We start from the raw sequence: 17,012 nt of genomic DNA, 5'->3' as shown, positions 1-17,012 counted from the left end.
GACGGTTGTTTAAAAACCGTCGTTAATTTGAAATTAGTGACGGGTTATAAAACCGTCGCTATGTTTGTTTTAGAAAAGCCGTCGCTAAATGTGGCAAAGTTTGTTTTTAAAAACCGTTGTCGTTTGTCTAAAAAAAACACGCTAATAAACAACGGTTTTGAAAAACTGCTGTTTTTTTAAAAAAAAACGCTAATCGACAACGGTTTTCAAAAACCGTTGTCGATTGTCTAAAAAACACATGAAAAGACAACAGTTCATAAAACCGTTGTCTTTTGCCCTAAAAAAGCGCTGAAAGACAACGGTTTTTAGAAAACCGTTGTCGTCGTTGACACCCTAAAAGACAACGGTTTTCAAAAACCGTTGTCGATTGTCAAGAAAAACATGTCAAAAGACAACAGTTCATAAACCGTTGTCTTTTGCCCTAAAAAAGCGCTGAAAGACAACGGTTTTTAGAAAACCGTTGTCGTCGTTGACACCGACCCTAAAAGACAACGGTTTTCAAAAACCGTTGTCGATTGTCAAGAAAAACATGTCAAAAGACAACAGTTCATAAACCGTTGTCTTTTGCCCTAAAAAAGCGCTGAAAGACAACGGTTTTTAGAAAACCAGTTGTCGTCGTTGACACCCTAAAAGACAACGGTTTTCAAAAACTGTTGTCGATTGTCAAGAAAAACATGTCAAAAGACAACAGTTCATAAACCGTTGTCTTTTGCCCTAAAAAAGCGCTGAAAGACAACGCTTTTTAGAAAACCGTTGTCATTGGGCGTTTTTCTTGTATTCTAAATTAATTTTAGAGAAAAAAAAAAGTAAAACTAATCATATATAAGCTAACCTATATTGGTTTTTGAACATATGGTTGGTCGAAATTCTGTTTTAATGCAAAATATGGACCTCCTTCACAATACCAGTCATTTTTTGATGGAATGCCAATTGACGATCGATAGCCATATTATTTGCAATGTTTTGCAGGAAACGATAGCCGTAGCTCTGTATTCCAACGAAAAAGAATTAAATGTGTAAACTATGCCAAGTTGTTGTGCTAAGACTGAATTTTGACCCACTAGAGGACCGAATGAATATAGACCAACTTACAAGATCAATTTTGTCATTTCCCATTAATTAATTTTTAAACTTTAAGATAAAATCATGTATGTAAGTATTAATTTCCTCCGGTCTCTCTTGATTGATGAAATGTCCAGTGTTCTCCATCACAATGCATTCCTCCAGTAATGGCACATCATTCTTGAATCCACCTCCATGCACGTATTCTTTCACGCCCGGGGTTGTGTACACCATGTCAACATCTCCAACTATAAATTTCACCGGAACTGTCACTTTTGCTCCTGTCCATGCTGCTGTTAGCTCCCAATTGCTACACCAAAATTCATCAAATAAGAATTTAGCACTTCAAATAAGAGCCCAACACGATATACCAACTCGAAAACTAGCATATTGAGTGAGAGGGTCTCTCAGTTATGTGCAACAATGCACGATCACGTGTTTCAATCAGTATTAATTTGATGCATGGACGTAAGAAGACACAACTGAGCTTAAATAAGAACCTAGTTTACTAGGTCGGAGATCCTAATTTCGAGCATAAGTATTACTCTATGATTAGATATGAGATGTTAGAAACAGAGAGGACGCAATATATATGATTGATAAATCGGCCTTACAAATCAAGGGCTCGATAATAGTTAAGTCCACCAGTGAAGCCCTTCTGTTCATATTTTGTAGCATAATACTTGAGGTCTTCTTCTTTAAGCCAAGAAGGTAAATTTATTTGATTTATGTCGGATCCGAATGGGTTCTCTTTGGGTAAATGGGAAGGGCCGGGTTTGCGGTCTGTGAGGATTTTCTTGATCACTGCTTCAGCTCCATATTTTGCCATTTCTGATTCGATTTTTCCAGGTTCCTGCACAATAATATTTTTTAAACACTTCAATTTTATCTATCATAAATTTCAACTTCTTGTCATGCTATCCTGAAAAAAAAAATGTATCATTTTAAAAAAAATGAAGAAATATTTAGGAAAAAAGTCAGTGAATTATTGGATTTTTCAAAAATTAATTTTTTTTTTAAAAATAATTATTGGAATAAATTAAAACAAGAAATAATGTGAAAATACCGTAAAATGCCATTCAACAGGGGATGGTGCAAAGTCCGCCATGCATCCTATCTAATTAAAGTTGAGACTCCTATACTATTTAAATTCTAATTTTTTTTAAGGTAAAACTCGTACTTTATTAAATAAAATCATCCATTACAAGATTGACCAACCACGATGGAAATTCACTATTCACCCATACAAAAGGTGATGGAGAAGAAAAGCAAAATGAGCAATATTATGAGCAACTATATTCGAAGAACGACGAACATGAATGCACTCAGAAATCACAAGTTTTTGATAAAATTCTATTTAAAATTATAATTATACATTCGTTATATAACTTTATTGATTAAACTTTTTTTTCCCAAAATGACCATTTTTTAAATATTTCAAACTTATTTTTATCTATATTTTAATATTAAATGAGTGGGTCTCCTGTGACACCGTCTCACGGATACTAATCTGTGAGACGAGTCAACCATATTCATATTCACAATAAAAAAAGAAATACTCTTAGCATAAAAAATTATACTTTTTCATGAATGATCCAAATAAGAGATCCGTCTCACAAATTCGACTCATGAGACCGTCTCATACAAGTTTTTGCTATATTCAATCATATCTTTATATATTTTACTTTAAAATTTTAAATTAAGGAAAATCATTATTTTAAAAATAAAAAATTATTGTATTTAAATAATTATTCTAACTATATTAATCACGCAACAGAGACGCTAGTAAATATACATGTAATCCCTAGAATAACTAATTTTTGTTGTGTCGGTGAACCATTTTAAAATTCCATAAATGTCATATATATATATATATATATATATATATATATATATATATATATATATATATATATATATATATATATATATACTTGTTAAGAAATATATAACACTTTAACTAAACATTCCCCCAACTTTATATAATTTCCATCCAAATTAAGCTATCTCCATCTTCTTTCAATTCACACTCGATAAAAATAACCACCGTCTCAAATCTCTATGTTTCGGATTTATCCTTGATTTGTGCACATTCAAGGTGTATGCTTCAATCGCTAGTATCATATTAAAAAGTGAGTCTCATGTGAGACCATCTCAAGTATCTTAATCCGTGAGACGGGTCAACCCTACTCATATTCACAATAAAAAGTAATACTCTTAGCATAAAAAATAGTACTTTTTCATTGATGACCCAAATAAGAGATCTGTCTCACAAATACGACCCGTGAGACCGTCTCACACAAGTTTTTGCCCATATTAAATTAGATTTCATATATTAAATATTTTGGTGTATTGGTGAAGTCTATAAATATCATTGTAACTTAAAATTTCATCATTTCTGTTCTTCTTAATTTTCTCTCTGAGATCCTTCTCTCTCTCTCTCTCTCTATATATATATATATATATATATATATATATATATATATATATATATATATATATATATATATATATATATTGTTGAAACAAGAAATCGCAAGAGGAAAAGAGGAAGAAAGAACACAAAATGTGGGAAGTTTCCTGTTATTCCATTGAACTAAGAATCAATTTCTGGAAAAACTAAACGTAACTGTACAACTACCTTCTATTTATAGTGAGGTCTACAAGACTAAAAAGGCAAGAATGTAAAACACGCTTCTAACTATTGGTGAATTTCCTCAACTTCAACACTCCCCCTCAAGCTTGGTATATATATTCAACATACCAAGCTTGGATAATAAATAGCAGTGTTGGCCTTTTCCTAGAGCCTTTGTGAAAGCATCCGCTACTTGCTCGTTTGTCGAAATGTATCTCGTCTTTATGAGGTTTTCTTGAATCTTTTCTCTTACCAAATGACAATCTATTTCTATATGCTTTGTCCTTTCATGGTATAACGGATTCGCGGCAATTTGCATTGCTGCCTTGTTATCACAGTGAAGTGTTACTGGAAGATCAAGCTGCACTCCCATATCTTTCAATATACCAACGATCCACATGACTTCGCACGTTGTTGCAGCCATGGATCTGTATTCCGCTTCTGCTGATGATCTGGATATAGTGGTTTGTTTCTTTGTTTTCCACGACACTAAGGACTCCCCAAATTTGATGCAATATCCCGTAACGGATTTTCTACTCATTGGACAGGTAGCCCAATCGGAATCACAGTAGGCATCAAGCACAAATGATTTCTTTGATGATAAAAGAATTCCTAGTCCTGGTGCCCCTTTCAAATATTTCAAAACTCTGATGGCTGCATCCATGTGAGATTTCTTAGGTTTACTCATGAATTGGCTCAGTGCTTGAACGGCAAAGCATATGTCTGGCCTTGTAATGGTTAAATACAGCAATCTTCCCACTAACCGTCTATACTCTCCTGGATTATTCAATATTCCATCAACAGATTCATCTTGTTTGGCACTGTCATCATATTCCTTTGTGGTTAATCTCAGGTATTGTTCCATGGGTGTATCAACAACCTTGGCTCCTGATAGTCCCGAATCAGATATCAATTCCAGTGCATATTTTCTTTGATTTAGACATATCCCTCTCTTGGAACGTGCTACCTCTATTCCAAGAAAGTACCTTAATTCTCCCAAATCTTTGATATGAATTTCTGCATGCAGATGCCTTTTTAGTGCTTGAATTGACTCTTCATGATTTCCTGAAATGACAATATCATCTACATATAATAGTAACAATGTAATGAAAGAATCATCTTTCTTGACAAATAGCGAGTGATCGTGTTTAGATTGGCTGAAACCAGCACACTTCATAATGGATGCAAATTTCATATTCCATTGTCTTGAGGCTTGTTTAAGCCCATACAAGGATTTGCGTAATCGACACACAGATGTCTCCCCCTGATTTCCAAATCCTTGGGGAAGAGCCATGTAAATTTCTTCATCAAGATCCCCCTGTAAAAAAGCATTGGTGACATCCATTTGGTATAAAGGCCATTGCAACATAGCAGCAACGCTTAAAAGGCAGCGAACCGTGCCAATCTTAGCCACAGGAGAGAAAGTGTCATGATAGTCAATTCCGGGGAGTTGAGTGTAACCTTTAGCCACAAGGCGGGCCTTAAATCTGTCCACATTCCCGTTAGGGTGGTATTTAACTTTGTAAACCCATTTATTTCCAATGACAGATTTTCCAGGGGGCAAGGGGACAAGTTCCCAAGTGTTATTTGCCTCCAATGCAGCAATTTCAGCATCCATAGCAGATTGCCAACGAGGATCGCCAACTGCTTCATGGTAAGTACTAGGTTCTTTAATATGGGAGATGGAGGCTAAAAAAACTTGGAAGGATGGAGAAAGATGGGAGTAAGATATGTAATTGGCAATAGGGTGCATTGAAGCAGGAGGGGATCGAATGGAAGGACAGGCATAGTCATGTGTCCAAATGGGTGGGCGAGACAATCGAGAAGAATGCCTAGGCTGAGGGTAGGATGGTGGGATAAGTGAGGAAGGACTAGCACCAGAGTGAGAAGGAGACTGATGAGGGGAAGATGAACTAACAGGAACGTGATCATCAATAGAGGAGGGGGGGAGAAAAACTTGAGTAGGAGTCGGTTGTTGAGAAAAAGGAAAAACGGTTTCATGGAAAAAGACATCTCTAGAAATGAAAATTTTATCACTAGTGAGATCAAGAAGTTTGTACCCTTTTTGAGTGTTGGAGTAACCAAGAAGGACGCATTTCGTAGCCCGAGGTGCAAACTTATGACCCCGAGGGAGGATGGAAGCATAACATAAACATCCAAAAACACGAAGGTGCGAGTAAGAAGGGGGACGATGAAATAACAGCTCAAAAGGTGTTTTATTAGAAAGAAGAGGAGTGGGTATGCGGTTGATTAAATGCACAGCAGTGAGGATGCAATCGCCCCAAAATTTGGAAGGCATGGAAGCTTGGAATTTGAGTGCCCTGGCAATGTCCAGAATATGCCTATGTTTGCGCTCAACCACCCCATTTTGTTGGGGTGTATAAGCACAAGAACTTTGGTGGATGATGCCCAAAGAAGTAAGAAATGAAGTACATTGAGTGTTGAAGAATTCAGTACCATTATCAGTTCGAATGATTTGAATGGGTGTAAAAAATTGAGTCCGTATGAGAGCCACGAAGGCTTTAAGCATGGAAAGCGTATCTAGTTTGGAATGCATCAAATAAACCCAAGTTGCTCGTGTAAAATCGTCCACAATGGTGAGAAAGTATCTCTCACCATTGTATGTTGTAGAATGAAAGGGACCCCATAAATCCATGTGGACTATCTGGAAGGGATGTGTGGTAGCAGTAGATGTACTTTGGGGAAAACAGAGCCTAGTTTGTTTAGATTGGGGACAGATATCACAATGTGAAAATGTGAACTCATGTGACAGAAATGGTAACAATTTCATTCTTGATAAGGAAATATGACCAAGCCTTTGGTGCCAAGTATATTCATTTAAAGGAGTAGAGTTTACAACTAAGGTATTACAACGAGGAGCAAAAGAACGTGGAGGAAAATAAGAAGAGCTAACACCGCTGAAATCAAAACAGGAAGTATCTAGATGATAGAGTCCATTCTTCACTTTACCAGTCCCCATTATCTTCCCAGTGCATAGGTCCTGAAAAAAACAGAAGGTGGGATGAAAAGTGATGAAACATTGGTGGTCTTTTGTGAATTTGGACACTGACAGCAGGTTAAAATGGAAGCTAGGCACATATAGTACATTATGGAGTGCAATCGTGGGAGTAATGTTCACTGAACCTAGTTGTGTGACTCTAGTCTTATTACCATTTGGCAGTTGGACAATCCCATTGGACCCAGCACAAGAGACAACATTATACAGGTGTGCATCTCGTCCAACCATGTGATCATTTGCTCCTGTATCAACGATCCAATCCGAGCATAAAGATGGGAGAGAAGTACCTGCCATATTGGCGGAAGCTAGCACAGAGGCAGGAGGATTTGTTTCTTTATCCAGCAGCTTCAAAATGGCAGTGTATTGCTCTGGTGTGAAGCTGATCTCAGGTACACATTTCGGAGTTGTTCCTTCATTTTCCAAAACAGTCAAGTTAGCTGTATTTCTTCTCGGTTTTCCCTTCTCTGGAGGCAGTTCTCTGTTAGGATTGTAGCCAAATCCTCTCCCCTGCATTCTAGGGAATCGAGGACCTTCTGGATAGCCTATTAACTTGTAGCAATTGGCTTTGGTATGCCCAGACATGTTGCAGTGATCACAATGCAAATGATATTTCTTTTTCTTGTCCTGAGAAGCATAAAAGGCTGCAGTAGGAGCTTCACCGAGGATAGAACCCATATTGAGCATCCCCATATGAGATTCTTCCTGTGAGATAAGTGCAAATGCGTGCCCAACCGATGGTAATGGATTCATCATCAGTATTTGACTCCTGACGTGCACATAACTCTCGTTCAGCCCCATTAGAAATTGGAGAAGCTTATGCTGATGATCATGTTCTAAGTATACCTTGGCGGACTCACAAGAACATGAAGGCAGAACCACAAGCGATGAGTACTCATCCCATAATCGTCGTAAGCTCGAATAATATGTAGATATAGTGTTTTGCCCTTGCGTCAACTTCCCAATTTCTCGGTGCAAGGAAAAAATTCGAGAACCATTGACTTTATCGAATCGTTCCTTCAAATCCGCGCATACTACCATTGCATCCGTAGAATAAACAATTCCACTGAAGATTTCCTTCGAAACACTATTCATAATCCAAGAGAGAACAATTGCATTGCATCGTTCCCACTGCATCAGTGTATTCGAGCTCGAATCAGGTCTACGACAGCTCCCATCCACAAATGCGAGCTTGTTCTTAGCGCGTAGTGCGATAAGCATGGCGCGACTCCAAATTCCATAATTTTCGCCTCCAATCAATTGCTCAGAAATTAAGTTGATACCTGGTGTGTCGGATGGAAGGATATGCAATGGATCGGAGATCTCAAACACAACCGATCCAGATGCAGAAGCCATCAATACGAACAGGCAATGCGAAAAAAAATCAGATCTCGATCGAAATATATGCAATCGAGTGTACGCAATTGAAACGTGTAATCATATCCGCGGATCAGAAAATTCGCCTTGCTCTGATACCATGTTGAAACCAGAAATCACAAGAGGAAAAGAGGAAGAAAGAACACAAAATGTGGGAAGTTTCCTGTTATTCCATTGAACTAAGAATCAATTTCTGGAAAAACTAAACGTAACTGTACAACTACCTTCTAGGTCTAAGAAAGGCAAGAATGTAAAACACGCTTCTAACTATTGGTGAATTTCCTCAACTTCAACATATATGCTATTTAAAAACTATAATAACAAAATATTATTTTATGTATAAAATTATTATGTATATGCAACACGCGTGTGTCTATGAAATATTAAGACACATATATATAAAAGTTAAACTCCATAGATGAATTAACTTTTAATATGTTGGTAAATTAAATTTTAAAAATTTCAGAAATTTTTTAAAATAAAAATATGTTCAAAGTTTAATTAAATCTCACCAACCCCACCCCCCCCCCCCCCCCCCCCCAACTTCTTATTCAATTTTTTTTATGTAAACTAAACTATCGCACCTCTTTTAACCCAAATAAAAATAATTAGGGATATTTGTAATGTCCGAAAAATCAACCTATGTAAACCACATACATGCAAAATTACTTGAATTTCTTAAATATTTTATTTAATTTATTTTAAATGCTTGCATGATTGCATGATTAAATGATAATAGGGCATGATTTCATGAAATTGAAAGATTTTACCCAAATATTCGATAATAGACCAGAGAAATGAGACCAGAGACGACCAAGACAAGATAAATATTCTTCACTAAATATATTCAAGACTTCTTAATTTGATTAAAATAATTTAATTTTTTAAAAAATAGTAAAGTTTGAAAAATTTTACGAGACAAACTCAATTTTACCAGGGAATCCGGTATTGGGCAAACGATGAGTTTTTAAAAGCTCAAAACTATTATTTTTGGAAACTAAATTTTATAAACTTTTATGCTTCAATTAAATAAGAGTTATTGGGCCAAATTTAACTAAATTGAGTAGACCCAATTGCTCTCATACTCGGAAGCTAAAAACAAAGCCCATTAACATGCAAATTAATATCTATAGATAAGATACCTAGGATTTGGAAGACACATATCAGCCGTATTTCACACACACTTTACACACACTAAAATCGAAAATATCAAGGAGGAAAAGCTAGGGTTCTTCGTCGCCCATTTGTCCCTTCTCGTGCCCCTCGCCGACGATCGCTTATTCGAGCATTTTAAACTCAAATGCACGTTTTCTAAACCCTTTGACACATCATTCAAACCATAATACGCATGTTTCAATTGTTTTTGCATGAAAAATATTTATGTTCGATGGTCTAACGATATGACGATTATTTTCAAAAGTTTTGAATGTTTTTACGTATATATGAACGTATTATGATTACCAACAAGTACGCTGCCAACATATGGTGAAATAAGGTTAGAGCATGAACAGTTTAAGATGAAAAGAAGGCTGGACAACAAGATTAAAGGCTGCACATGATTTGTTAGAAGAATTCGAGAGTTTGGAAGGGTTCACACATGATTCAAGGGGCGATGTGATGCATGGCTCGGCAGGGGCTGAGCTAGGGGGTCGTGCTGGTCAGGGATGGGTTTATGAAGAGTCCTAGCTTTGAAAGCTAGGAGTCATTGACAACAGCGGGAGAAGAGTCCACAAGGGGTGAGACTCTCCCCATGTGTGTAGACGCGCGGCCGAGAGCTGCAGCAACCGAGGGGCTAATGTCTTGGCTAGGCGGTAGCTCAGGGTGGGGTCCAGAGAGGGTCGGGAGGGTTCGGGCTGGAGGGTGGCTCGAATGAAGTGTCCTAGCAGAGTAAGGAGTTTTATGCGCTTAGGAGGAACTCGTGCGGCTTTGCTGGTGCAGGGGGCTGCAGCATGAACTAGGGGGCTCGGGGCTGGTTCGGTTGGGTCTGAGACATGTCCATGGTCGGTAAAGGTCATAGGTGATCAATGGTTAAGAAGCTAATTGTGTCCTAGGTCGAATAGAATCCTAGGAAGACAAGGAAGCTCACGCATGAACTCGAGTCATGTGTGCAGGGATTGTGCGACGATTAGGGGCTTGCTCCTTGGGTCAAGGACGTTCAATAAGGTCCATAAGGGGTCTGTCAGGGTTTGGCTCGAGGTGGCTCAACCATAGTCTAAGAAAAATGAGAGTTGGCTCGGTGGGTTTAGCTTAAGGGTTCGAAAATCATGTTTATTAGAAAAGGGTTGAACCACGGAGGTGACTCATGGCTCACAAAGATAGTTTAGGTAATAAAAAGTCTATTTTTAAAGTTTGGGAAGAAAATGTTAAAGTTTGAATTAATTCAAGAATTAAACGACTCACGAATTAGTAAATAGGAAATTAAATTGAAACCCATGAATTTAAGCAAAATAAAATTATAAAAAATTAGATTTAAGTTTAAACAATTATTTGGGATAAGCCCATGTCAATAAAAGTAAGAAAATATCAAAATCGAGAAATATTACGTCTAGGGGCAAAACGGTTATTTTACACTTGGGTATACGAAAAAGGTTGGCAGCGTCCCGAAGGGTCATAACACATATTAAATAATATAAAATGATGATTTTATGAAAATATGATATTTTATGAGTTATGATAAAGTTGTGTAATTATTACTGTAAAAAATGCTATTTTTTAAAGTCATATGATATTGTATTCTCTAAAAAGAAAAGGAAATATATTTTGTGAGATGTGAGTTGACTGTGACAAAAGATAGAGGATATGTGGGAGATCTGTTTTAAGAAAGAGCAGTGAACTTACATTTTTATGAGAATGCCGTAAGGAAAAAAGTCCCAGAGGAAGCCCGTTTACAATAAAATCCTCAAAGAGAAGCTTATGATCGTATTTCCATGGCGGTGAATGTTTCACTAGGTTTGAATGTTTCAGGATTTGATAATATGAGAAGGCGCTGACGTTTGAGTGGATCGAGTGCGACAGTACACTCCCGACGGACATTTTATTTCCCTATTAGCTTGATAGATAAAATATTTTAAAAGATTATTGTTAACGAATTTAGTAGAGAATTTTATTATTTATTTTGATGTTAGTTGATCTTTTTAAATGTCGATGTAAGATTTTTAGTTAGTAGTCGATTTATGGATTTTTGGGCACTCGAGATTTCAAATGTTAAATTATTATGATACATGAAATGTTAATTTATTTTAAGGCAAAAACTTGTGTGAGACGGTCTCACGGGTCGTATTTGTGAGACGGATCTCTTATTTGGATCATCCATGAAAAGGTATTACTTTTTATGTTAAGAGTATTACTTTTTATTGTGAATATGGGTAGGGTTGACCCGTCTCACGAATTAAGATCCGTGAGACGGTCTTACATGAGACTCACTCTTATTTTAATTAGTAATTTTCGAGTTTTTGATTTATATATAAAAAATGGCAGTGGACATATCAATATTCATCGATTGATTCAGTTTGGATTTACGCATTTTTTTTTTCGATTTTACATTTTAAAAATATATAGTTCGATATGTGATCTTTTTCCTTAGGTTTGGTTTTATTTCTACAAAAACGGTTCAATTTATTTGGTTTTGACTTTATTTAAATTTGTAATTAAAATATAATACATTATCTTTTTAGTTAATTTTTTTTAGTAAAACCTTTAAATATAAATCTAAACGAATTAAATAATTAAAAATCAACTAAAAATTATAAAAAATATTCTTAATTCAATATATATCATATAAATAATTATTTTAATTAATTTTGATTTTTTTCCGTCGATTTGTTTTGATATATATAATTCGAAATCGAACAATATAAACTTCGATATTAAAATTTATATCCAAATTTAAAAAATTCATTTCTTATATTTATATCAACTAAAAGTATTACTTTTTATTGTGAATATCAGTAGAGTTGACATGTCTCACAGATAAAAATTTGTGATATTGTTTCACAAAAGACTTATTCAATAATTAATTGAAAGATTCACGCGTTATATTATAATTTATATACTATATAATACAAACGCAACACCTGTAACGTCCATTAAAACATCCACAATGATGGATATAATCCAAGTCATGTCATCCAAATATCATCTCCATCTAAATATTCATCACTGCACACCATTGATTTGTGTGCAACAACAATACCCGATATTACAAATTTGTAACCGGGTCTTGCAGTTTTTTTTATTTCTTCAAACCAGCATGATTGAGACGCGTTTATTTTTTGGGTGGAGCTCTTTTGTGAAGCGAGGTGGGTCGATCTCTATTTTTGGGTCGAACAAAGGTCGAGCTCTTCATAAAAGTGAAGAGGAGCACCCAAGCTGTACATTTGGAGACCCAGTGAAGAGCTTGGGTCGAACACCCAATCTCTTCACACACTTTGAGTGAATAGCTTGGGTGGTGAAGAGCTCGAGCTTGGGTCGAATTTTTTTTTTATTTTTTTTTCAATTTTTTTATTATTTATTTAATTATATTTAATTATTATGTGAAATATAAATTTAATTTTTATTTTGTTACAAATTAGTTATTTAAAAATAATCGTTATAAACTTTCTAATTTTATATTTCAATAAAAATATAATATTAATAATATATAAAAGTAATTAAAGTGGTGAAATGATTTTATTTAAATGAAAATAAAATATTAATTAAAGTGATAGTGGGATCCATAAATATTTGGTTGGTGTGATATTTGATTGTGAAATATGAGATATTTGAATAGAGAAATATTTGATTGATGACGTGAATTAAAAGATATACAAATATTTGAAAGAAATATCTTTTTATTGTGGATGACCTTAGTATTATATAATATAGGTGATGACCTTCATGTTGATATGTAAAATCACAAAAAAAATATTTTATCATTTTACTCCAAAATTTGATTCACTTCTTCTTAAATTTCGATATCGATTTACTAGATTATTTTATTTTTTCCTCAAAAATGTAATTCACTTAACCTTCTCAAATTTTAATGAAATAAGAAAATAATATTATCACTTCAGTTATATAAATTATGATGAATATTTTACACGCGCAACACGTGTGGATAATTTACTAATATTTACTACCTCGTCCCATATATTAGGCTCAATTAATTTTTTAATTCGTCCCAACTATATAATCCAGTTTTCGTATTTAGTATTACTTTCAATACCTTTTTACAAATATACCTCTATTCAAATTGATTTTTTAATTACTAATTTGTTCATTTAAATATTAAAACTTTAATTAAATAAGGGGTAAAATGAAAAATTTATTTTCCTAATAAATTGTTAATATGTATGACACAAATAAAATAAATACATGAGACGGAGGGAATATATACACTAACATTTGGCACACTCATTGCGTGTGTGCAAATGAGATTATATTGATAATTTGAAATTAGATATAGATTGTATTACATCGATTCGGAGAAAATGTAGATGAAAGATTGGGAAATATAAGATATCTGAGTGGGTCTCATTTGAGACCGTCTCACGGATCTTAATTTGTGAGACATGGTCAACCCTACTCATATTCACAATAAAAAGTAATACTTTTTCATGGATGACCCAAATAAGAGATCCGTCTCACAAATATGACCCGTGAGACCGTCTCACACAAGTTTTTGTCAAGATATATTAGTTGGTTTATCCAGTGGGAAGTTGAAGAAAATTTTATATGAGTCGGTGAACGTACATTCTTAATAAGGGTTCTACAAATTAAGATTAGTCCAAGTCTCTTTACAAGCTGTGTTGACCGATATATTTTAATAGGTCAAAACACAAAACAAAAGTAACATTTTTTTTAATCATTGCCCATAAATGCCACAAATTTCCACAAAGTTTGCAAGTACATAGTCATTATCTATCGATTCATCACTCATAAAGACTAGCCGCCTAGTTGCTTTTATATATATATATATATATATATATATATATATATATATATATATATATATATATATATATATATAAGTATTATTATTAAAAAAATTGAAAGTAGTTTTTTTATATTTTAAATGAATGAATTTTTAATGAAAAAATGACTAAAAAAAGAAGAGTATTTTGGGGGATTTATCATTTACTATTATATAATATTATCAATGTCATAATTTTGTTCATATTGACTTTTATTTTTCATTTACTATTATATTACACAGATGATTCAATTATAAATCTATCCATCCTAGGGCTGCAAACGAACCGAACATGTTCGCGAGTTTTTCGAGCCGGCTCGATAAATATTCGATTCGTATTCGAACTTATCGAATTTAAGCCGAACTCGAACACGTTCGAACTTTTTTTCGAGCCGAACTCGAGCCCAAATTATTTTGTTCGATAGCTCGCGAATAGTTCGCGAGCCTTAATATTTTATTAATATAATATAATTATATATATATATATATACATTTCGAATATTTCGAGCATTTCGAGCTTTCAAACCTTAATATCCGAGCAATAATTCGAATAGTTTACGAATATATTCGAATATTTCGAGCCGAACTCGAACTCGAACTTCATTTCGAGCCGAGCTCGAGCCCAAATATTTGAAATTATCGAACTTCGAATCGAGCTCGAACTCGAATATACCTATTTCGAGCCGAATTCGAGCCTGACTTTTTTACTATTATTCGACTCGATTCGGTTCGTTTGCACCCCTAATCCATCCTATCCTACACCCAAAAATATGCATGGAGGTTGTAACATGTTTCATGACAAGACCCGACCCATATGCTTAAAGCTGTCAATTTCGACTGTGGGGTCCATCTAACCCGCTGTAAAAATAATTACCAACCAACCCCTTTGGATTATTGGTCCACGCTGGTTGGCCATCATATTTATTAAAAAAAACTTAAAAAACTTTTATTAATTATTAAACGATTGATTTTACTCATCCATCCCCGACTTTTATTAATTACTTAAAAATTAATTATATTTACAAATTACGGTTCATTTATATTTTACTTTGTAACGATTTTTATCTACATGTATTTTATATGTAGATGATTAATATGGCTTACATTATAAGAAAACTATGTCTGGTGAAGGTTCCAATATTTTTAATATTTTGTTAAATATTGCAATAGATTATGTAATATGAAAAATTATGGCATTGGTTGTAGTGTTTCTTTTTCTTTTTCTTTTTCTTTTTTTTTTTTAAAGAGAAAACATTTTGTGGGTAAGTCCATCTATATTCGGGATATTTGAGAAAATAAACTTGGTCAAATTTTTTTTTAAAAATAACCCTCCCATGTAATGAACAAATACATTACTGGAAACTATTTTTTTAAAAAAAAATTTGACCACAGTTATAAAACAAAACAACCCCCACCTATCCCTACTTGGGTTGGGTTTGGGGTCCAAACCTGCCTTGTTTGGTGGCAGTTTAAGAGAGGCTAAGGTGAGTTGACTTGTTTTAACAACCATATTTTATATTAAGTGGTGATTTATGTCCCTCCCTCTTTCATACATATTTGTTTAGTCAGTAAGTTAAAAAATAAAATTTAGTTATTAAAATAATAAAAATATTATAAGACATTACGATCAATTATTTATCATCTTACATTCAACCAACTGTTGCTTTTCCCTACAACAATCGCAAGAAATCGGTATTCACGAGAATCGGATACTTATTTCTGACTTTGATAATAATTTATACAATTTTTCCAATATAGATAAAGCCACTCAAATATTAGGTTTTTTTTTTAAAAAAAGTGTATAGTCTGTGAAAAATTATATCGAGATTAGTTATATATGTTTGCAAAGATAACAAATTAAAAGACTGCAGATATATGTATGGTGAGTATATAGCATAGAAACCAAACCTGGAATCTGCACATATAATATTCTTCTCCAAAGAAAGCTCGCATGCCCTCAACTGGTTTCACCTTCGGATGCCTTGGCCGAAATGGCACCGTAAGAGACACGAAACCCTTCACCAAATCCGGCCGAAACAAGCAGAGGTACCACCCGATCATGGCGCCCCAGTCATGCGCCACCAGGAAGACCTGATCGCCACGCAGCCACTCTATCAACGCCACTATGTCACCCACAATTTGCAGGCACGAGTAACTCGAAACTTCTTCCGGTGCATCGGTGTCTCCGAATCCCCGAAGATCCGGCGCCACGGCTCTGTACCCCAAGGCGGCGAATATCGTCAGCTGGTGGCGCCATGTGTACCACAGCTCCGGGAAACCGTGGAGGAAGAGCACCACCGGGCCCTCTCCTTTCTCCGCTATATGCATGTTTATGCCATTAACACTCACGGTTCTGTGCTCTATCCCCTCCATTTCTTGCTTTTGCACACACAAACACAACAAAGACACACACTGATCTTTCTTGGATTTATGGAGTGAAATTGAGTTGTTTTAAGAAAAGGGATCGGGTAAATAATGATTCAGAAATGGTGTTTGACCTGTAAATATATACTGCAATTTAGGAAACCGTGATCAGCGCGATTAATGTTTGGGACCTACTCTCCACTCTACTGTTAAGGAAGTAAATGAGACGGATGAGAATCAGATGGTTGAATAATTAATAATATGGCATCCCAGTAGTGGGTAGATTCAAAGTCAAGGCCGACTTTTAATCTCTAAAATAAATTTAATTTAATTTTTTTAATAAAAAAATCATATAAATGGAAATCGATGTTGTAGCATGCTCCTCTTCGATAATTGAAAAAAAAAAAAATTGGAATCAAATCAAATTTATAGGTATGTAAGAAGCCGAATAGTTCCATATGAATTATTCATATCAAAGTAGGAGACCGAGCCAAAGGGGGGCGGTAACTGTTGTCGCCCTGCTCGATTTTTTATTTTTAAGTAAAAAGATATTAGATATAATTATTTTACTCCACTTCTCTCATTGAAATGCACTTGCCCTCTCTAAA

At 34.7% G+C, this 17,012-nt stretch overlaps 1 protein-coding gene across 1 annotated transcript; it reads right to left on the bottom strand.

The window, feature by feature from the left end:
* Positions 1-920: 920 nt before the first annotated feature.
* LOC140822580 (epoxide hydrolase 2-like) lies at positions 921-16,546 on the bottom strand. The gene is made up of 3 exons (XM_073183359.1): positions 15,949-16,546; positions 1,677-1,915; positions 921-1,372 (listed from the first exon to the last, which is right to left on the bottom strand). The coding sequence occupies exons 1-3, from the start codon at positions 16,411-16,413 to the stop codon at positions 1,120-1,122; spliced, it is 957 nt and encodes a 318-aa protein (XP_073039460.1). The 5' UTR covers positions 16,414-16,546; the 3' UTR covers positions 921-1,119.
* Between the last annotated feature and the right edge of the window lie 466 nt (positions 16,547-17,012).

This window comes from Primulina eburnea, unplaced genomic scaffold, assembly GCF_022965805.1.
Source record: "Primulina eburnea isolate SZY01 unplaced genomic scaffold, ASM2296580v1 ctg962_ERROPOS2771506, whole genome shotgun sequence".
Taxonomy (NCBI): domain Eukaryota; kingdom Viridiplantae; phylum Streptophyta; class Magnoliopsida; order Lamiales; family Gesneriaceae; genus Primulina; species Primulina eburnea.
This window is presented reverse-complemented; position numbering and strand designations above follow the sequence as displayed.